The 22,976-nt window shown below is 41.1% G+C and overlaps 2 protein-coding genes across 2 annotated transcripts in view; one reads left to right on the top strand and one right to left on the bottom strand.

The window, feature by feature from the left end:
* LOC309665175 (uncharacterized protein) overlaps positions 1–8,530 on the top strand; it is a 33,641-nt gene extending 25,111 nt beyond the window's left edge. The window contains 2 exon segments of the mRNA XM_082471393.1: positions 1,308–1,344; positions 1,347–8,530. Coding sequence (XP_082327519.1) covers positions 1,308–1,344; positions 1,347–2,350 — 1,041 coding nt within the window. The 3' untranslated portion in view covers positions 2,351–8,530.
* LOC309665174 (uncharacterized protein) overlaps positions 1–22,976 on the bottom strand; it is a 95,566-nt gene that overhangs the window by 60,531 nt on the left and 12,059 nt on the right. Inside the window, exons 2-3 of the mRNA XM_082471392.1 lie at positions 14,886–14,961; positions 8,524–8,686 (exon numbers count right to left, since the gene is read on the bottom strand). The gene's annotated coding sequence lies outside the window, so the exon portion shown is untranslated. The remainder of the gene's footprint in view (positions 1–8,523; positions 8,687–14,885; positions 14,962–22,976) is intronic.

Consider the following 22,976-nt stretch of genomic DNA (forward strand, 5'->3'; position numbering starts at 1 on the left):
CCACTCCTCCGAGCTTTGGTTACTTCATCTATAAACCTTGAATGACAGTATCTTCTTCTTTGGGTGTTTCAAAGAATGTGGCACAGAGTAGATGCTCCTTAATATTTACCACTCATCTTCCACCGTGCCCCCACTCCTACACACACACCCATTGCAATTAAGAAGGAGCTAGAGAAATATTATCAATGAGGATTCTGAATTTAGAGTCTGAGCAATTGCAGCTAAGAGACTAGAAATCCTCTACACAAAGGCATATAGGTCTCCCTATAAGCTAGTTGCTTGTACGGAACCCAAGGATGGGGTCAGAAAGCCAGAACATTACACAAGGATAAAATATAGCATAAAAGGACAAAGGAAAAACATTTCTTAGTTACCTCTGGCTAAGAAGTCCACCAATATTCCAGGGAGATGAGGTTAGAAGTTAATGCTGTACAGCCTACTATCTGGTATGTGTAGTTCATATGGTTATTGATCACTGAGTTAACTGGTTAGTAAGCTGCACAGTTGTCAGCCCATAGTGTGTGTTCCATCACTCCAATCAATCCTGTGTTGACTTCATAAAGTTCCTCCCCATATAGGAAGCTCCCCATATATTGCTATCAATCTGTATTAAAACAGGCAGATTCCAATGCTGACAACATCAAGTCTGTGTCATTTATGGTAGGCAGACTGGAGAAGTCATCCTCAGTATGGTTGAGTCTGTACCTGGGCTTGTCTCTGTCTGGAAGTGGATTGACATTTTATACAAGTTTTGTAGTCAAAATTTAAAGAGGCTTTAAAATTTACTGGTTCTAAGAATTGGATCAGCTTGGGGATTTTCCTCCCTGAGAATCTAAGAAAACTCAGATTAAGTGAAATGTCTACACATTTACATTAAAGAGAAATCATTCATAGGATTTTCCAGCCGCTAGTCATAATGTGGAGGAAAATCTCTCCTTGACTGGGGATCAAGTCCGCTGGGGTCAAGTCCTGTCTCTGTCACCAACTTAGAAGACTCGGACAGGTCACTTCCCTCTCGAGGTCTCAGTTGCTTTTACGGGCAATGAGAGGATGTAGCAACTCCGGAAAAACCCCTCACACACCTAGACTACTTGAGGCCCTCGCCCAATGCTGGCCCGTTGTAAGCTCTGCTCCAACTCTGACCTTCTCTCGTGTAAGAGCTGAGGACACCCTGCTGTCTCTTTCAGTTGTTTTTCTCTAACACACATATGCTCTCCTATTACGCAGCAGAAGTGACCGCATACCAGATGCCTGGGACTCTTTTCAAGAAAGCCTGATGTGCTACTTTTGTAATTTGCTGAGGACAGAGGGGATATCACATGGAAAAACCTAATCAGACCTCCCCCCAGTGGGGTTCATTCTCCTGGGCCTCTCAGCCCACCCAAGGCTGGAGAAAACATTCTTTGTGCTCATCCTGCCCATGTACCTGGTGACCCTGCTGGGCAACGGGGTCCTCATCCTGGTGACCACCCTTGACTGCCGCCTACACAAGCCCATGTACTTCTTCCTGAGGAACCTCTCCTTGCTGGACATCTGCTACACAGCCTCCTCAGTCCCTCTGGTCCTGGATGGCTTCCTGGCCCCCCAGGAAACCATCTCTTTCTCCACCTGTGCCATGCAGATGTTCCTCTCCTTTGCCATGGCAGGGACAGAGTGTGTGCTCCTGAGCATGATGGCGTTTGACCACTACATGACCACTTGCAACCCCCTTAGATACCCTGCGGTCATGAGCAAGGCTGCCTATGTGCCCATGGCTGCCGGCTCCTGGGCTATTGGTGGTGCTGCTTCTCTGGTACACACATCCTTGGCAATTCTGCTGCCCCTCTGTGGGGACAACATCATCAACCACTTCACCTGTGAGATCCTGGCTGTCCTGAAGTTGGCCTGTGCTGGCATCTCCATCAATGTGATCAGCATAGGCGTGACCAATGTGATCTTCCAGGGGGTCCCAGTTCTGTTCATCTCTGCCTCTTATGTCTTCATCATTGCTACCATCCTGAGGATCCCCTCAGCTGAGAGGAGGAAAAAGGCCTTCTCCACCTGCTCTGCCCACCTCACTGTGGTGATAATATTCTATGGGACCTTATTTTTCATGTATGGGAAGCCCAAGTCTAAGCACCCCCTGGGGGTAGACAAAGAGGATCTTTCAGACAAGCTCATCCCTCTCTTCTATGGGGTGGTGACCCCCATGCTCAACCCCATCATCTACAGCCTGAGGAACAAGGATGTGAAGGCCGCTGTGAGGAAACTGGTGAGTCAGAAATCCTTCAGTCAGTGTTGTAGGAGGAGCCTTCTGTGGTTCTCACCCCCATGGAAGAAAGGACTTCAATCATTACAGCTGCCTTTCTAAAGCCAAGTCAACTTAACTGGAATGATCTCTTCCCCTTAAGTCCATTTTCAGGGAATGTTTAACTTTCCAGAGTGTATTTCCTGAGTTTTGGCCACATGTCTGACATTCAACAGATGCCAGACAATAAATCCTCTAATTGAATGATGAAGACATTCTGAAAACATGCTAAAACCAAGGAGACAGGGACCATTAGAACAAGCCTAATGGCCCGTGTTGTGCCTAAACTGCAGAGTTGGTTCAGAGAGGTAAGACAGCTCTCACAGCAGCTTTGCCACCCCTGTTGGAATCACAGGGAGAGTCAGAGGAACAAGGAGGAAGTGGACATTTTCATCATGGACTTCTGTATATTAGATTGAGTTTGCCTGAAATGCTCAGAAGAGACAAAATTTGCCACATAGAAAGACTTGGGGTGAGAATAACCTATTTTGATTAAATAAATTTCTTTTTTATCTATGAGAAAATTGAAGCTATATTTTTCTTGATGCACTGCACATTTTGAAACACTGCTAGTCAATCAAATTAAATTGAAGAAGGAGTATAGGGTTTGAATTTGATATTCATCACTTACAGCAATTTCCAATAGAAAAGCTAGTAGTCTGTTACATAATAACTCACATTCTGAAAAAAAAAATAGATGACAAGTAGATAGATAAAGAAAGAAACAGATAGTGGCTACATATGTTTGAAGACTTTGGGGTGGGGGGTTAAAGTTGCCAGGAATTCTCAGAGACTTTAATATACTAATGTACACTGCAAATGTCCAAGAGACATAAAGTCTGTAGCATTTCCTGAGCCTCCATAGTTTAGCACAATAAAACTGGGAAGTATTTTCTTACTTATGACCTTGGGCAGGTTGCTTAACATCTCTCAGCTTATTTCTTCATATTTTAAAAACCTAACCACTTTATTTTTTTTTACGTGGATTAGATAAGACACTATAAGTAAGTCCTCTGTAAATAGTAAGCAGCATAGAAATGTACGATATTGCTAGAAGTATTATTATGAGTGCCGCAGAGTGCTAATGTGCCATGTGGAAGAGAGCAAGATATAGTTCCTATCTAGAACAATAGACACAAAAGATGGATGAGACATTCGAGATGGCAGTGGATGAACAGAAGCGGTTTTATGGCAAGTTAAATTCTGAGAATATTGGAAAACTAAAAGAGAATTTAGAAAAGGAATCCAATTTTGAGAATATAGTAGATCTTGGAAATTTTTGCTTCAAGTGATATTTAAGTTTTCTTATATTTATTAAAAACGAATTGTATAAGTATAAGACAGGGATGCACATTTTGTTAATAAAATTTCACTGTCTTATGTTAATCAGTCATGTTCCTGATTTCTACTTTGCACCAGCAAAAAAAAAAAAAAAAAAAGGACTTCCCTGGTGGCGCAGTGGTTAAGAATCTGCCTGCCAATGCAGGGGACACGGGTTCAAGCCCTGGCCCGGGAAGATCTCACATGCCATGGAGCAACTAAGCCTGTGCTCCACAACTACTGAGGCTGCGCTCCAGAGCCCGCGAGCCACAACTACTGAGCCCGCGTGCCACAACTACTGAAGCCAGTGCACCTAGAGCCTATGCTTGCAACAAGAGAAGCCACGGCAATGAGAAGCCCGCACACTGCAACAAAGAGTAACCCCAGCTCGCCGCAACTAGAGAAAGCCTGCAGCTTTGAAGACCCAATGCAGCAATGAAGAGCAGCAATGAAGACCCAATGCAGCCAAAAATAAATAAAAAATAAACCTATTAAAAAAAAAAAATCTTGCTATTGCAAACATACAAGAGTGACATCTAGTGGCAATTTAAGCAAACTTCAGACACTTGTGGAGCCGTGCAACATCATCCTTAGATGAGGCTTCAGAGGTCTTCTTGTTCAACCAGAGCTACATGATGCATGGAGTTCCTCTCCAGTATCCCTGACGCCAGTCACCCAGCATCTGCTTGGATACCTCCAGTGACAAAGAATTCAATACTTCCAGATTCTAGCTGTTTCATTCAGCCCTACTAGCAAATTCTTCCTTGAATTATACGAAAATATATCCTCCTGTAGCCTCTACCTTCCCGTCCTAATTCAGCTTTGTGCCTCTATATGAAATGCACCTAATCCCTTTCCCTCTGACATATAAAGATAGTTCTTCCCGAGGCTATTCCCCTCCAGCCCAAACAGCCCCAGCCCTTCCTCCTGTGCCAAAATCACCCAACATTACCCAACTGGAGGTACCAAACTGTGTCTAAAGCATCATCTCGTTCATTCCAGCAATAGAAAGGATGTGATATTTCTGAAAATACCTTGGGAATAATAACACTGCTAAGCTAACTCTATTTCCCCAGGGTTACTGAGATCAGACTGATGTTGAGAAACACCGAGAACAAGTCTACCTTCTTAGTAGGCTGTCCTCTACTTTCTTTTCCTCTAATGGCAGCTGTATCCTTTTATATTACAAACTACATGATCCTGATGTAACTGTTAAATTAGAAATCACATAAATTGTTTTCTCTAGGAACAATGTCTAACCCTACTCCAGCTTCACATTTCTTGCCTTTCAATGTCAGTCACCTTTCTTCTAGCCGACGCTTTCAAAAAGAACAAGATGCATTAACAGGAACAAGAAGAGACAACCAGACTGAGGAAATTTTTCACTGACTTAGGTCATCAGTCTTTCTGAAAAAGTATTGATATGACATCATACAATATAGGAACTCATTCCTAAAATCCCCCAAGTGAAAATGACTAGAATGGATAAATTCTTTGGGGGGACAGGAATACTATCATATTATTATACTTATTCAAACAAATGTATTATTTCAACTTTACAGTTCTGGATCTGTGCTTTTTCAGGCTTTTATTTTACTGACCAAATCCCCAATGAAATCTTTCAGCTGAAACTTCAAATATAAAGTGGATCTGCTTTGGCGGAAGCAGGGCAGGGTTGGGGGCAGAATGGAGGTGGGAGACAGTGGAGGGAGGCGGGTTCCACTTGCTCAGCCTGCCCTTCATCTCCACCCCCCAGGGGTCCCCAATCCGGATGGACCACCCAACTCAATTATGATGCATGCCACTGTAGCCAAGAAAATTAAACATTGTAAAAGCATATTTTTGCTCTACTCTCAGAAATAAATGTGAGAATCTGGGGAAAAATTATATTCTAAGAAAAAATAAAGGACCCAATTAACCATTTAAGATTTAGACAATCTTAAAACACCAACTACCTAAGAAGAAATTGAGAAATTGTCAAAGATTGACCACCTGAAGATGTTCTAGGCCCAGGGAGTTTCACAGGTGAATGCTATTAAATAAAAGGTTTTAATACTGTTTAAATTATTTCAGAGCATACAGTGAGAAAGATATCTTCCAGATTCCTTTAACCAAGCCAGCATAACAATGATACTGAAACATGAAAAACATGACAAAGAAGGTAAAACTGAGAAAACCAGAGACCCATCTCACAAATGTATGTGTCTGTGTATATACATATATTATAGGTATTATACATATATAATAGAATTCAGCAATACATTAAAATAATGTCCAAGTGGATTTACTTTTAAAATGTAAAGGTGGAAAATTTTAAGGATACCTACTGGGATAATTCATCACATTCACAGGTCAAAGGAGGAAAAAATAACCATTTCAATAGCTCCCCCAAAGTCATTTTTTAAAGTTTAACAAATCAAATTCTGAGTTTTATAAAACTTCTAATAAAATAGGAACAGGTGTGTTCTTTAACAAAATTAAAATGTCTCTAATTTTAAAAGTCTGCAACATGCTTAATGATGAATCAGTAGATCAAACCCATTACAACTTAACACTGTTCTGGAAATACCAACCATTTAATTAGAGAACAGAATGAAATATAGAGTGAAAATAGAAGAAAGTGGGGAATAATTTTATTATTATTGATAACATATACTAATAATTTTATACCTCGATGAAACAGGAAAATTGATTGAAAAGCAATTTTTCTAAAATAGGAGAATTCGGGACTTCCCTGGTGGCGCAATGGTTAAGAATCTGTCTGCCAATGCAGGGGACACGGGTTAGAGCCCTGGTCCGGGAAGATCCCACATGCCGCAGAGCAACTAAGTCGGTGCGCCACAACTGCTGAGCCTGAGCTCTACAGCCCACGAGCCACGACTAGTGAAGCCTGTGCACCTTGAGCCTGTGCTCTGCAACAAGAGAAGCCACCGTAATGAGAAGCCCATGCACCGCAACGAAGAGTAGCCCCCGCTCGTCGCAACTAGAGAAAACCCGTGCGCAGCAACGAAGACCCAATGCAGCCAAAAAATTTTTAAATGTAAACAAATAAATTTTTTTAAAAAATAGGAGAATTCAACGAAGAAGTTGGTTATGAAATTAACAAGCAAAAAATCAAGTTTTTCATACAAACAGTATCCAGGAGGAAATATTACGGGGGAAAAAGAATTCGTCTATATTAGCAATGAATTGGAGGGGGGAAATACCTAAGAATAAAGTTAAGAATCCACAATACTTACATGAATAAATGCATAATACTCTATTGAAAGAATTCAAAGGAATATTGAATAAATTGAAAAATATAACTCAGATAAGAAATCTTGCTAGTGTAAACTTCTCAAGTTCCCGAAATTAATACAGAAATTCAATGCAATCCCAGTCACTAACAAGCTAACTCTAATTCACACAGAAATAAATTATATATTATATATAATATAATACATATAGAAAAACATGTCAGAACAGCCAGAAATATTTGGAAAAAGACCAACAATGGGAAATTAGTCCTACTAGATATCAAAATATATGCAAAAGTACAGTAATTTTTCTTTTAAGTTTGGTACTAGTGAAGAAATAAATAGATCATTGGAACAGAATAGAGTCTAGAAATAGACCCAAATATATATGGTCATTTAATACGTGCTAATTATTAAGCTATTGCCGCTCAGCTCCAAAGCTATCCTTCTATACTACTCAGTTTTATGTTGCTGGGCTGGGATCCCAAACCACATTTCTGCTTTGCCAGCTGGCTCCCTATAGGTGCTGCCCACAGGGGGCGCTAGAGGGAGAGTGGAAGGCTGGAGGAGGAAAAAGGGACTTCCTCCTTCTGGTTTGCTCCATATTCCCGTCCTTGTTGCCCCACAATGCCTTTGAGCAGCAGCAGTTGCTTCTTACATCAGTTGGTTCCAATGTCCTGCTTCTTTCCACATTCTCAGGGCTCATTATTCTGGGTCTCAGTTCCATAAGAACCCTCCCCAAATACCAAGATAAATTCCAGAGGAGTCAAAGATTAAAATATAAAAAAATAAAATCTTAAAAGATTCTACTAGAGAATCCTCTGAGGATTCTGGGAAAACAGCAGTTTGTTCTGTAGAATCCATGATGCGTCACAACCCAACCCCAATCCAGCTACTCTACTTTCCTAGAACAGGCAGCTGCTGAGATTCAGAGCCGTGGGCAATGCCGAGGCTATGTGAGAGTCCTAAAAGATGGAAGTGGTGCAGGAATTTTACTCCTCTGTACGAGATCCTGGAGACAAGCATCACGTGTTGGGGCAAGAAAGAGGAAACGCTGTGGTATCTAAGAGAGTCTGGTTGGGCAATTTCTGGACCACAGAGGGGCACGGCTGTTGCTTCCATGTCAGGGTCGCTGGAAGAGCCCAGGGGTCTGTCTCTCTGGCCCAGAGTAGAGAATTATGCAGGTTTTACTCGTCTTGGCAGCTTGGGGCCTATTAAAGGACTCACAAGCGGCCAGTGTCTCACACCCTAACGCACACGGGCAGACTACAGTGCCTGGCCCACTCCCAGGATGCGGCTGCCTAAAGAGCGCCAGCAGCAGAGCACCCAGCAGCCAGACAGAGGAGTAAACAGAACCTAGAGAAACAAGTCTCCTGATGCGAGCGAACCGCCAGAGGAACAAAAACATGCCAAGAGCACTCCAGGAGAGTCGAGTCCAGCACAAAAAGTCTTTCTGATAAGATGGCAGATTGAACACGTGTAACACAGTGAAGTTAGAGAAGAAAAAACTTGATACGATGCAACTTGAGGAGAATGCAAGGTCAGAGGAAGGTCTGGGGGGAAAAGAGGGAGGAGGTGAATAAGAAAGACTTAAAAGTGTTCAGAGAAGGAAATGCCAGGATTTGAATCCAACTTCGTCTGACTCCAAAGCCCATGCCTTTTGGCTCCAGCAGCACTTACCGAGGTTTCCGGTGGGGCTCAGAGCCGGAAAAGAGCGAGCATAGACCCAGCCGGCGTTCAAGAGATTTCAGGAAAATGGGGAGGCAAGCAAACAGGTACAGGTGAACTATCCCATTCTTTCTCCCAGACGGGGGAACACACACCCTGCATCCCTCAAGTCTGGCTGAAAGAAAACACAGGAGCGATTTTAGGCCTAGGGCCCTGGCAAAAAGGCTAGATGTGGCAGTTTTGCCTGCAGTTTGGCATTCTTACCACACCTCATAAGGACTTAGCTCACTGTTACCAAGTGTAAGACCCCTGTAAAGAGATCTGAGTTGCTGCCTCTTCCTGACCCCTCCTCCCCAGCCATACACGTACCCCACATAATGACCAGTCAGTAATGACTTGCTGCCATTACGGCTTTGAAGGTTATTCCACTTTTCAGACAGTGACTCCTTTAATTTTTTAAAGGAGTCACTGTCTGAAAAGTGGAATAATTTAAATTTTAAAAAATTTAAAATAATTTAAATTAAAAAAAATTTTTTTCAGAATAACAATGTTCTCACCCAATGTCATATACTACAAGATTTTTGACTTTTGGTTTCAGGCAAAGACATACTCACCAACTTATTACTCAGCACAGCAGTTTCTAGCTGGAAAATATCATATGGAACAAACAGGAGATGTTTGCCACATAGGGATGAACCCAAATGTATTGCCAAGCGAGACGAATGAAGAGGCAGTACCTCCTGTGACTCTTCAGTGCGCTGTGCACATGCACTATTTTTTACATGTTTTGAAGCATTCGTGTATTTATTTTTATTTTGCCCTAGAAATATTTTCTGTGATATGATTTTATTTATAGTGCAGTTTGAATGCAAGATTACCACGAACCCCCAAAATGCTGAAATATTGTTGAAGAAAATAGGGCAGAAAGAAGACTCCATTTTCCAAAGAATCCCTTCTCCCCCCAGCCCCACCCACTATCAAGTCCTTCTTCTTCCCTTGGAAAGTACTGTAAACTTCATTATATTACATTTTACATATAAACTCTATTTATTTACTTTCTAACTGCTGTTTATTACATAAACTTGTTTTCATTGTTCAATTAATATATTCTTCTATCTGTGAATACTGTTTAGGGTATCTTGGGTCACGATGAAACATATCCTAATTTTTCGTATTAAAATCATTAGAAAATTTTTTCCATCTATTGACTTTTTTCCCTTAGCAGCAAGGTTTTCAGGAATGAATTGACATCCTTAGGCAAAGGATAGGTATACTTTTTGCATTAGCAATGCTCTCTGAAGAGTAAAAATGTAGTCACATTGCCTCATAGAGCTCGTGGCTATTATCTTCAGAACCAACTGAAGCAGCTGGAAAATTTAAGTCCTTAAGATTCATTGGACCTGTCCCTATTCTTAACATGTTGAGTTTGTTATCCTAAGAACCAAGGTTTGGCCTCTTACCACTGAGGGGAAATGGCTAGAGACCCATTGACTAAGGCCCATGAAGAATCAAGTAAACATAAAGATAAGGCTTTGTATCAGTGAGGATTAGGTTTAATCAAATATAGCAGAGCCTCACATTAGTAATGCTTACACAAGATAGCAGCTCATTTCTCTGTGCAGGGTAGGTAATCCAGGGATATTGTGGAATCTCTGTTCCTCAAAGACTCTACCTCCTTCTAGTTTACTGCTTTCTTATTACAATGGTGTAGTCCTTATCCTCATAGTCCAAGAAGGCAGCTAGAGCTCCAGCTCTCATGCTACATTACAAGTGGTAGGATGGAAAGAATGACAAAGAAGAAGGGGAGGGTGCTCGTTAATTTTATGTGTCAACTTGACTGACCATGGAATGCTCAAATTAAACAGTTTCTAGGTGTGTCTGTGAGAGTGTTTCCCAATGAGATTGGCACTTGAATTTGTGAACTTGATAAAGTTTACTGCCCTTCCCAATGAGGGTGGGCATCATTCAATATGTTGAGGGCCTAAATAGAACAGAAGGTGGAGGAAGGAGGAATTCAGTGGGATATCCCATCTCATCCTGCCTCACACTGGGATTTACACCATCAGCTCCCCTGGTTCTCAGGGCTTTGGACTCAGACTGAGTCTCCAAGATCTACAAACAGCAGATTGTGGGACTTCCCAGGCTCCATAATTTGTGAGCCAATTCCTCATAATAAACAAATAAATATCTCCTGTTGGTTCTGTTTCTCTGGAGAATCCTGAATAATACAGGGAGCAAAGGGCATATGCCAGCTGTCCTATAAGATAGGTTTCTAGAAGCTGTCATGCTACAATTCTATTTGCAATCCATTCGCCTTAGTCACATGGCTGTAGTTAATTGCAGGAGATGCTGAGAAATACAGCCTTAATTCTGTGCAAACATGTGACCTAGTTAAAAATTGGGGATTCTTTGATTCTAAAAGAAGAGATGACCAGATATTGTGGAACAATAAACAGTTTCTACCACAAAATCCTCCATAATTCTAATTCTGCATTACATTGTTTTTAATGTAAGAGCTGCCACTCACTCCCAGAAAGCCCCTTGTCTATAGAAACTTACTCAGCTACACTGGGAAAAAAATAAAAGAGTTGACAAAATAGTTTCTTAGAAATTTTATCTCCATACGTATCTGTTTCCCAGCCGGTCGCACAATTGCCAGGACGATGCTAGCTCATGATAAAATAGCTATCATAAGACTTTGAACTATGGGCAATACACATCAAGTTTAGCTAATTACGAATTTCTTCATCAAGTGATCAACACATTCTTCACCTTTAATTCTCATTCAGGTTCATCAGAGATGGAGCTGGGCAGCATAATTGTGATTTGGATTATGGATACTGGTTTGTCGTGTACATCTAAAATAATAAGTAATATGTTTGGATGTGGAATCAGGTTCTTTGACTGGATCCAGATAATTAAAATGTCTTTCATCTTTTGGGACATGTTCCCAGCAAGTATGACAGTAAAGCTTCACTTTGTGCTTCTCAGAGAAGATGAAATGTATTGATAATAGTTATCACAATTCCCTATCCTATTATCTAGGCTGCCTAAGATCTCATCACATGTTGTACTACATCAAACACACAGCCAGATGATCCACACAGTCCTATGACAAAGGCAGTATGCTCGCTTCATGCCCCCTTCTGTAAGCTAGGGATCAACAGCCATGACATACATGTATATGTTTATGTTTCAGCTTGGGTCCAAAAGCACCATGATGAAATTCCCATATTATTAATTCCCCAAGGAAATTCCAATGAGAAAAATCATGCAGGTACCAATGGAAGGACACCGGCCGCTAGGATACAGAGAGGGACACACGACGAACGTACTACAGCTGAAATCATAAGGCTTCTCAGAAAAACCCACATACAACTAAGAATTGTCTTTCCTCATAACTCTGTCAGCCCTTTTCAAGCACAAACTGCCTTCCTTGGAGCCAATGAACTTACCCAAAAACAAAGATCATCTGCAGATTTTGTTTTTATAAACCTCACCTTCATCTCTGTCCAAGGAGACAATCTATGCAAAGTTTGTCTTCTCCATATACTGTGCTCTAACTAAATGTCTCTGAGTACCCTCTGATTCTCTAATAATGTTCCTAGTGTAAGAGCATAAAGATGACTTTGGAGCGGAATTGATTCCCCCACTAATGAAACACTTCACTGTTCAACTTCACCAACTCTTGTAAACAGTCCTCAAAGCGCACAACTGAATGTTCTGGCAGGAAATCCTGTCTCAAGAAGCAGCTGGGCCTAATGATATAATTAAACCAATTTCACCAAACTCAAGGGCATACAAGGAGGCGGCAGGAACCACAAAGAGGTGTCTGAAGCTGGTTCACCATCCATTTGAAAATATTGAGAATTGATAACATTTTGACTCATCCACAGATGTTAAATGTCTATAGGTATGACCCATAGGTCTTGCTAAAGGCTTCTACTCTACCCAGATTTAGTTTTAATAGTCCATAACTCTAAAGTATCTCATTGGTCTCTCACCAATGCTCACCTCTAAGGGAACACAAGGACTTCTCACCAGAAGTCTTAGGTGACTTCACCTTCCTAGACTGCAAGAGGGGTACCTGGGGGCCAACTTCTTTTTCTGCTGGTTAATCACAGGCTTCAGCATCTGAGTGACAAGGACTTGGAAAGTACTGAGCCCTTCAAAACCCCTCTGTGGTTGGCCACACCTTGAGATCTGACCTGTGGGACAGAAGGACACTGCATCGTGACTGTAGGTGTAAGGAAACAGCCCTTGGCCTACATGCATCTGGACTGGATGACCATGAGACTTCACTGGCACTTCTGTCATGCTGCTCTACAAGGTGATCCAGGGACCCACTTCTTTCTTTTTGCTCCACTCTCCCCTATGTTGTTGTCCTCATCCAACTGATCAAAGCTGGTTTACCACTTTAATTCAAACATTCCAGCGGAAAGAAAGGGGGACAGAGAAGGCGTGGACAGTTTTTTTCTCAAGGACTTGACCTGGAAGTTGAAAACATCATTTCCACTCCATCCCATTGGCCAGATTTAGTCACGTGGACATGCCCAGATGCAAAGGATGGTGGGAAATATAGTGTCTAGCCAGGAAGCCAGATGCTTAAAATTTAGAGGTTTCTATTAGTGAAAGGGTTAATGAAAAATGGATATTGAAAGATTATCAGTCCCTGCCACAATGACATTTATTTAATGGATGATTGCTAGATCATGGCTAGTGGTTGACTAGATGATTGGGAATGCTTGGGGGAAGGGATTTGATCACTTTGAGGGGAACTGATTATTTTGGGGGGATTAATTAGCTTTAGGTCTGATTAGGCTTAAGGAAAGGAAGACCACTGAGTATGTCTGGATTGACAGTGATTGTATTTGGTGAGCCTGAATTAGTTGATTAGATAAGAATTTTGATAAGCTATATAACTCCCAGCTTAATATCAAAATGCAAAGAAAGGGTTCAGTTATGTTTGGTCATTTTGAGAAGTAACCTTTTTGGTTTGCCAAATGTTAAAACTTTGAAGTGAAAGTTGGTTATACTTAGCTATTCAAAAAATAAAAGTATTCAATTCTTCTGCTTCTCCTTGTGCATTGTACACTAGTGTCAATATTCATTCCATTCGAGGTCCATTTGGTCTCTTAAAAGCTAGCCACAAGTAGCTCTCAATAGCTCCTCTGGGCAGACACCAAAGAAGTAAATCTGATCCTAAGTAAAATCTAGTAGCTTGCCAATATTTTCACCAGTTAGGAATTATAGGAATTTAGCCATAGAATTTGAAAATAAATTGAAGTCTCTTTTTAGCCATTTTTTGTTTTTAGTAGAGACCAAGATCCCATTCATTGCAAAATGTTTTCCTAGACATGAATGCTTGTGTTTGATCCAGGAATAATAAATGATTGACTTTTACCCAGCAGCAGGGTGGGGTGAGATTCCTGGCACTTTTTTTTTTTTTTTTTTTTTTTTTTAAGCAAAGGGAAAAACAACTGAGCAGAATTTGTTCTTTCAAGAGCTTTTTGTGGAAATGTAGACTAAAGAGACTACGGGACTTTTTAAATCACTTATGGCAATAATTACAAATATGGTTACACAAAGCTAGTGGGAATGCTGTTTTAAATCACTATAACTTATCTGACCTAGATGTTGCCATTAGTGGCATTAAATAACAAGGCACCTTCAGCTTGTTAACTTTTTTATCTTAACGAGTTCTAAGTTCAAATGTTTTCTTTTTAAATATAAATATTTGATTTTGCTAAAGCTAATTTGAAATTCTTGAGTGTTGCCTTGAGTATGCACAGAAAAGATCAGTTTTGTTGGAAGCAGCTGGAAAATCCACTGTTGGAATTTAAAAACACCTAACGTGTTGTAAGTCATTACATTCCATTGTAAAATTCTTTACAATATAGAATAAAATTTAAAATTCTTTTTAACCAAAACCTTGATACTAGGCGTCACAAAAGAAAAGTTCGTCTCATTTAAGAAGTGCTCTAAACCAGCAATTCTCAAACATTTGTCCGGAAAATTAGCAGAAATTAAAAGACTAACAATAGCTTTAGATGTTGATGAGGATAGAGAGAAATAAGTACTCATAGTCTGTTGGTGCTAATGTAAACTACGTCAATTTTTTTAATAAAAAGCTATGATATTAGGTAGAACATGCAGGACAAGGAGACTGAATAAAGAAACGAAAATTCAACCATCAACCATCCTCTAAGAAAACTAAGGGGCCTAAAGGTCAAAAGCCCTGTTTCACAGGTGGAGTCCCTACGCATTGACGGCCAAGTTACCAGATTTAGCAAATAAAAATACAGAATAGCCAATTCAATTTGAATTTCAAATAAGCAACGAATACTTTTTTTAGTATAAAGATGTCAACGTACCCAGGACCGTGTCAGGTATTTTCGCCAGAAGCATCTTTGCCGGAGGCATCTTTGCCGTAAGCGTTTTCCCGCATCACTAATTGGCCGTAAGGCAATTTTGCCGTAAAAGATAAGAACGAAAAATAAAAGGGGAACGAACATTAAAAAGGACACAATGAAGCATGAGAAATGAATAACAAAATTAAACAGACTTTATTGCAAAATACAAAACATTTGAATACATTTAAAATGTGTATAGATTCATGGCAATAATGCACAAATAACTGACTTTATTTGTGCATTGTACCAAAGCACTTTTCTTCTGAGTCTCTCGTTCATAGTATTTTATACACCGTCCCCCCGCCCTTTTTTTTTTTTTTTTTTTTTTTTGCTTTGTTGAGTCCTGTCCTTGTTCAGCATCACACTTTTTCTTTTTTGCTAAAATTTGTTCCCTTGTTAAGAGAGCTGTCGGGAAATCCCCAGCGGTCCAGCAGTTAGGACTGCATGCTCTCACTGCCGAGGGCCGGGCGTTCAATCCCTTGTCAGGGAACTAGGATCCCACAAGCGGTGCAGCAGGCCAAAAAGAGAGGTGTCAGTTCCCAGGAACAGACTCACAGATAGAGAACAGACTTGTGGTTGCCAAGGGGATGGGTTGTGGGGAGGGTTGGATTGGGAGTTTGGGGTTAGCAGATGCAAACTATTATATACAGAATGGATAAATAACAAGGTTCTACTGTATAGCCCGGGGATCTATATTCAATATTCTGTAATAAACCATAATGGAAAAGAAAAAAAAAATATATATATATATATACACATATACATATATATCTGAATCACTTTGCTGTACACCAGAAACTAACACAACATTGTAAATCAACTGTACTTCAATAAAAATAAAAATAAACTTAAAAGAGAGGTGTTAGTTCCCAATAACTAGAGTGCACGTTTGTGACCGAGGTTTGTATTGCATAATGAAAGCTTCTACACAGTTGTTTGTTCTTGGCACATTGTCACATGTCTATTGATAGACGTTCCAAAGTTCTGTGGGAAGTGTGGGTTCAACGGTATGCCTTCAAGACACTCCGAGGTCTCTTTCTCTTCCACCCTAGTGTGTTTCAAAATTGAAAGCCAACTCTGGGGGGCAGATCATCCCATCCTCATCTGTCAGCTCGATAAAGCCATCAATAATGTCGCCAATTGGAAGAAATGCTAACACATTTCAACCAGTTAACCAACCTGTCAAACCCAAAACTGTCAACTCGTTATTTTCTCTTTCACGGCAAAATTGCCTTACGGCCAATTAGTGATGCGGCAAAAATATTGCGGTGAAAATGCCTGCGGCAAAGATATCTACAGCAAAAATGCTTACGGCAAAAGTACCCAGGACACTTCGGAACATACTTATAATACTTTAGAAAGTATTCACTGTTTATCTGAAATTGAAGCTTTACCGGCAACCTATGTTTTATCTGGCAGCCCTAATTTAATATAAAACAATAAGAAGAAGGAGAAGAAGAAAGTTGTACCTTGGATTGTTGCTAAAAATCCTGCCTTGAGTCTCCTCTTTTATGTTGTCCCTTCCCCCAGGGAATACTACTGCCAACCATTTATAACAGGAATTGCTCAGCTAGTCCCTTTATTTTACCCTTATCCTTGAGTCTGTCTTACAATATCCTCCAATATCCGTCATTCATTTCCTTTTTCTTTTTCATTCATAAGCCTTTTCAATTTCAAGTTGCAGTTAACAGCACCAGGTATATTCCAGAGTCCATCCTCTTACCTATCTCAAAACTAGAAACTACTAAATTTCCCTAGGGAAGGGCATAAGAGGCCAAATCCAAATGAGAGAGCACAAATAATTAAAAGGCTAAATCTTTGGGAGTGCTCAACTGCAAAGACACAATTGCTTCACTACTCTTGGAGCTTTTAGAAGAAAGCAAACATCCTTTGGAACAGACAAGCCAGGAAAAGATTCTTTCAAGTACCTGTACATGAAGTTTACCTGGAGCCTGATTAGTTCAGATCTCATTTACCTTGATTTAGAACTAACCCCCTTCTACTACCACCAGATCTTTAGAGGCTTGAAATGGCCAGTTACAAATATAAGAAAATATAATCAACTAAAACATTTTAAATTATATAGAAATTTGGATAATGACTTGATATTTGATGATATTAGGGAATCATTGTTCAGTGTTTCAGGGTGTTGTGATAATGGTATTGTGGTTACATTTTTAATTAACGTTCTTATCTTTTAAATACATCCTGGATTGTTTGCAGATTAAGTGATAGTTCTGGGATTAGCTTCCAAAGGTAGGCTGTGGACTGGGTGGAAGTATAAATGGAATAAACAATCTTCCATTGGGATAATGGGTACTTAGGAGCACAATATACTATTCTTTGTGCTTTTATGTATGTTTGAAGTTTGCCGTACTAGAATTTTTTAAATAAAAATTATCCATTCAACAGAATATTATTGTTAAAAAGGAAGAATATTCTGACACATGCTACAATATGGATGACACCTGAAGACATTCTAAGTGAAATAAGCCAGTCAAAAAAGGCAAATAGTGTATAATTCCACTTATGTGAGGTACTTAGAGTATTAAAATTCATAGAGACAGAAAGTAGAATGGTGCGCTGAGGATGGGAGGAATGGGAAGATAGCGTTTAACTGGTACAGAGTTACAGTTTGGGAGGAGGCAAACAGTTCTGGAGATGGATGGTGGTGATGGTTGCCCAACAGTGTGAAGGTACTTAACGCTACTGAACTGTACACTTTAAAATCATAAATATTATGTTGTGTATACTTTACCCCTGTAAAAAATGATGTCAATTTAGTTTCGTAAGTAAAGAGTGCGACTTTCATAATGCGTAGCAAAAATAAAAACGGAAAATAGCAATAAAATATAAGTAAGGGAATTAGAAACTAACTTTTAGTCTTGAAGAATAAACACACATTCTTTTCAAGATGGAAAAAAAAATCTAACCTCTTAGTCTCCCCAGATAGCAAATTTTAAATTTCCTTTTATCTTTGAATGTACAAAATAAAAAGAAATACAAATAATAAATAAAAATTATCATAGAAAGCAAGCCTTGCCATGAGATGGCTTTTACCCAGACAGTAAGTATGACAATTCCCGTAAGCCCCTATGTCCTCACTTTCCCTAAGAACCAGACCACAAACGTCAGGTGAGAGCCGTTCCATACGGCTGAAATCCCTGTGCTGGGCACTCACCACTCATACCCAGCTGCTCTTCCATAGTCATCTTGAATCCTAGGGGTCATTACCTGTAATTCCAATCCCTTTGGCCAAATACCAGGAGCTTTACCACAAAAAACAAAAGCAGAAAACAGATAAAATGATAAAGCAGCAATTCTTTAGCAATTCTAAGAAAATCCCATTACTATCTAGGATCCACGTGGCAAGTTTGCTCGCAAGATTAAACATCTCCTGCTTTTGCAGTCACTGTTTTTCATTTTCTCTTGCCCTGAAAGATAACTGACAATATTCGGTTACCTCTAAAATGTCAAAGCCCATGGAAATAATCTAATTCTCGCAGTGTTCCCTAAGTACCCGTCCCACCACATGTGTCTCTAATCCAAAGCAAGCACCACGGGCTTAGGGCTGAGGACTCTATGGGTCCTCTGACTGGGGCCTTCCAGGATGCCAACCCTCCAGGGAACTCATCCTCATGTAGTGACCTGGCCGCGCCTAGGGTCCACCTCCTCCACATCAGGCAAACAGCCCGAGTGACAAGCAACACAGCAGTGAATGTAGCAAGGAAGACCCTGCTTCCATGGCGCTAGAGCCAAGAGGAGAAAATGAACGTTGAAGGAGTTCTAAGTGCGGAGAGTGCCATTGTTACCGAACCCAGGTCTGGCTGCTCGCTGCTCAAAAGCCAATTCTCGAGAGACAAGTGTTGGTAGGAAAGGACAGGTTGCTTTATTTTTGAGACCGGCCACCGGAGGGGAGGGCGGACGCCTGTCCAAAGGCCGACTCCCCCCTTGACGATCAGGGGGCAAGAGCTTTTATAGATAGGGGAGGGGGCTACATGCAGAAACAATGCAGTCAGCTCTCACAGTCATCTTGAAGTTGGTCATCGGTGATCTGACCAGCGTCATCTCGATTGTTTTAGGTACAGTTAATCTTCAGTTCTACTGTCGGTTTGTTTCCATTTCTCTGAGGCCGATTCTTGGAATTGTGGCAGCTTGTGTCATGGCTACAGCCTGGTCATCATATAGTTAACTTCTTCCTCCTGATGGGGGCTTCAGTATCTATAAGACAGCTCCCAGGATATGGTTCAGAATATTATCTATAGCCCTTAAGGAGGAACTAGAAGTCCTTGACTATGCTTAATGACTAAACTATTATTATTTGGTCTCCTTTGACTGTTTTCCTCTGTTTCTGCATTATCTCACTTCTCTGATTAAACTTATTCTTTGGCTAAATTTTTTCCACAGACAAAAGGCAGGCCTGAGGACATGGCGGACGGGTGGGGGTAGTATCATAGGGTCCTGCTCCGTTTCACCATGAAGGAGTACAGAACACTTTGGAAACCCAGGATGGGCTGCCTAACCTAGCCTAGTGTGGCAGTGGTCAGGGAAGCCTCCTCTGGCATGAGACAGGAAGAGGGGATCGAAGTTACCGCTCATCCTGGAAAAAAACCTTCCAGTGGGATGCCCTGACTCAGGAGGTATCCAGAGGGCAGAGCTTGAGTAGAGGATGCCGGGGAGAACAGCTTCCGCCCTGGATGGGCTAGAAACAGGCGAAGTAGCACAGTCATAAAGAGCACAGGCTGTAGAGACAAACAGTCCTGGGTTCCGTTCCCAGCTCCATCACTTAATAACCACGGAAATGTAGGCAAGTTTCTTGACTGCCATATAAGTTGATATACCCTTAATATATCGTGTATGTATTATTATGCCACAAAAGTCTCTGTCTCTTTCTGTGCTTCGACTTGTGCTACAAAAAGGTGAACTCCTGTTATCCCACCTTGGTGTGGTGTGTCTCACTCATGCCAAAAGGGAGACGGTGTGTGACGGGCCCTAATAAAGGGGTAAGGAGTGGGGAAATCCTGCCACATAAAAATGGAGTTAACACAAACTGCACAGACAGGACACATAGAATGTGCACAGTAAATATTTGTTGGGTAGAACTGATGAACAAAATTAGTAAAAGGCACCAAGCACAGTGCCTGACACACTGGGAATTTTCAATAACTACAACTATAAAATTAGTATTATTATCAGATGCTTGCCGAGATCTCTCCCATTTAACCACCAAATCTCTAAGGCATGAATGAGTTAGGATCAGGCTCACATCCAGTGGACACTGAAGACCTTCTTCCTTGGGGCCCAGAACAGGGTACCCAGAGGAGCCACTGTGTTTGTGAACCTTCTCCCCCTTCAGTTACCTTCTCCCACTAACTCTGCACTCGTGGGAAGGCAGGACATTGTCCCTAGAGCCTTGGAGAGCACACCTCATATTCCAGACTTTGAATTACCTCCTGGGATCAGCGCCTTTGCTGGCATCATTGCTAGATCTTCACATCTACTCCAAGAGAGAGACAGGCTGGATTCCTATCCACATTCTGCAGGTGAGAAACCTGAGGCTCAGAGAAAGAAGGGAGTCTGCCCTGCTCAGAGGGTGAGCCAGAACTCTGGACACAAATCCTTAGCTCCTGATCCCCAGGCCAAAGCTAGTTCTTTCCATTTTCCCATTTCTTTTTCATTATTTTCAATCCTAATGATGATTTTTTTTTTCAGAGCACAAAATAACACATGCCCATTGTAGAAAGTTTGGACAAAACCAAAGCAGTATAAGAGGGAATTTGATCTCCTAGAGTTAACTGCTCTAAAAAGTTTGAAATAAGTTGCCTCTGTTAATTTTTTTAAAATTTTTTGTAGTTTTATTGTGGTATAATTAATGTATTACAATTTTTTAATTGTTCATTTTTATACACATTTTTATGTGATTGAGAATATTATTGTATGTGCACATTTATATCTTATGATTCACCTAATTTTATATCATAAGCAGCCTTACTATGTTACTAAAAACCCTTTGTTAACATCTTTTGATGTGTGAATAATTTTCCATTTCCATTATTACACCACAGTTACTGAGTATGCCACTTATTGGTGGACACTTTGTTTACAGTGTTTCTCTTGTAAATGACGATGAGATGAACATTTTTGTTGAGAAGACTTGATTCATTTTTTTAATGCTTTCCTTAGGACTGAGTTCTAGAAGGGGATTGCTGGTTCAACAGGTATCATCTGATCCCTGATGCTCTCACCAGCAGGAGGTGCTCAAAGGAAAGCCCTCTCCAGTTGATACAACTATCATTCAGAAGCAAAGTAACTGCTAAATTAGTTAAGTAAATTTAATAGAAAAGTGTAATCTTTAACTTTTCAAAATATGCTTTGTATTTCTTTTTTTTGTGTGTGTGTGGCTGCGTTGGGTCTTCGTTGCTGCACGCGGGCTTTCTCTAGTAGCGGCGAGTGGGGGCTGCTCTTTGTTGCAGTGCGCGGGCTTCTCATTGCGGTGGCTTCTCTTGTTTCGGAGCATGGGCTTCAGCAGTTGTGGCACACAGGCTCAGTAGTTGTGGCTCGCAGGCTCTAGAGCACAGTCTCAGTAGTTGTGGTGCACAGGCTTAGTTGCTCCGTGGCATGTGGGATCTTCCCAGACCAGAGCTCGAACCCATGTCCCCTGCACTGGCAGGAGGATTCTTAACCACTGTGCCACCAGGGAAGCCCACTTTGTATGTTTTGAAACATATTGGTCTTATGTCTGACAGCTTCAGTAGGTGTAAAACTTACTAAATATTCCAGTTGAAATTCAGTGAAGATATTATGGGATCGTGCTAAATTCCCAGGTGCCATTAGAATAAGTTAAATAGCTCCTATTGTACCCAAGTTGCCCAGGTAGCAGAGGTCCACAAGAATGGATCTCAGAGCAACTTTGCCAGCCCCAACCCATCCTCCAAAGTCCAGACTAGAATAACACCTGCCTGCTCAACATCTCTACTTGGATGTACAGTAGAATCCTCAAATTTAATAAGTCCAAAATAGAACTCTCAGTTTCTCAATGCCCCTCTTCCAACTTGCTCCTTCCCCAATTTTTCCCATATAAGTAAATGGGGCATCACCACCCACCTGGTTTCTCAGGCCGAAAACCTATGGATCTTCCTGACTCTTCTTTCCCTCACCCTCTCCATCCAGTGTATCAGGGAGTCCTGGCTGCCTCCTTCAAAATATATACAAATTGAGCCTACTCAGCAGGTGCACGTGCTTCCCATTCTTCATGTTTCAGAGCATGTTCCTCCCCAGCTCAAAACCCACCCATGGCATCCTGTCGCACTGGGAAAATAAATCCCAATTCCCACACAATCCATGTCCTGTCCACCTCTGCAGCCTCATCTCCCACCACTCGCCCCTCCTTCCCTTCCCTCCAGCCACACTGACGTCCTCCCAAGCTCCTTACTTGACACCAAACTCCCAAGCTCCTTTCTGCCACAAAATCTGGAATGTGCTTTGTCCAGATTGCCAAACTTCGCTCTCTGTCACATCACTCAGGCCTCTGCATGAAGCACAGCTTCTCATCTACCTAAGATGGACACCCTGCCATTGCTTTCCCTCCCCCTACTACTTTATTCTTCCCCATAACACTCATTACCACCTGACAAGTAATCTCTTAATTTGTTTACTGAGTGTCTCCCCATGTGAATGTCCACTCCATGGGGGAAGGGGCTTCATCTGCTGTGTTTATTACTAACACATGGTGCCCAGCACAGGGCACAGTATAGTGCTTAACACATAGCAGTGCTCAATAAATGTTTGTTGAATGAATGAATGAGTGAGGGAGGAAGAAAGCTTTCATTGTGAAGAATGTGCATTAGATTCACTTTGGCTTATAACAAAGAAGAACAAAGAAAAGGTCATTCTCTGCAACTTGAACTGCCATTGAGAGGGAATAAACTATAAGGGCTTCGTAAAGTGTAAACCACCAGACAAATGGAGATTATTATCATTACATTAATATGACATCATGCTAGATGCTGTGTGCTCTGTAAAATGGACAGGACATAGACCCTGCTCTCGTGA

The sequence above is a fragment of the Balaenoptera physalus genome (assembly GCF_965194825.1).
Source record: "Balaenoptera physalus genome assembly, chromosome: 7".
NCBI classification, from domain to species: domain Eukaryota; kingdom Metazoa; phylum Chordata; class Mammalia; order Artiodactyla; family Balaenopteridae; genus Balaenoptera; species Balaenoptera physalus.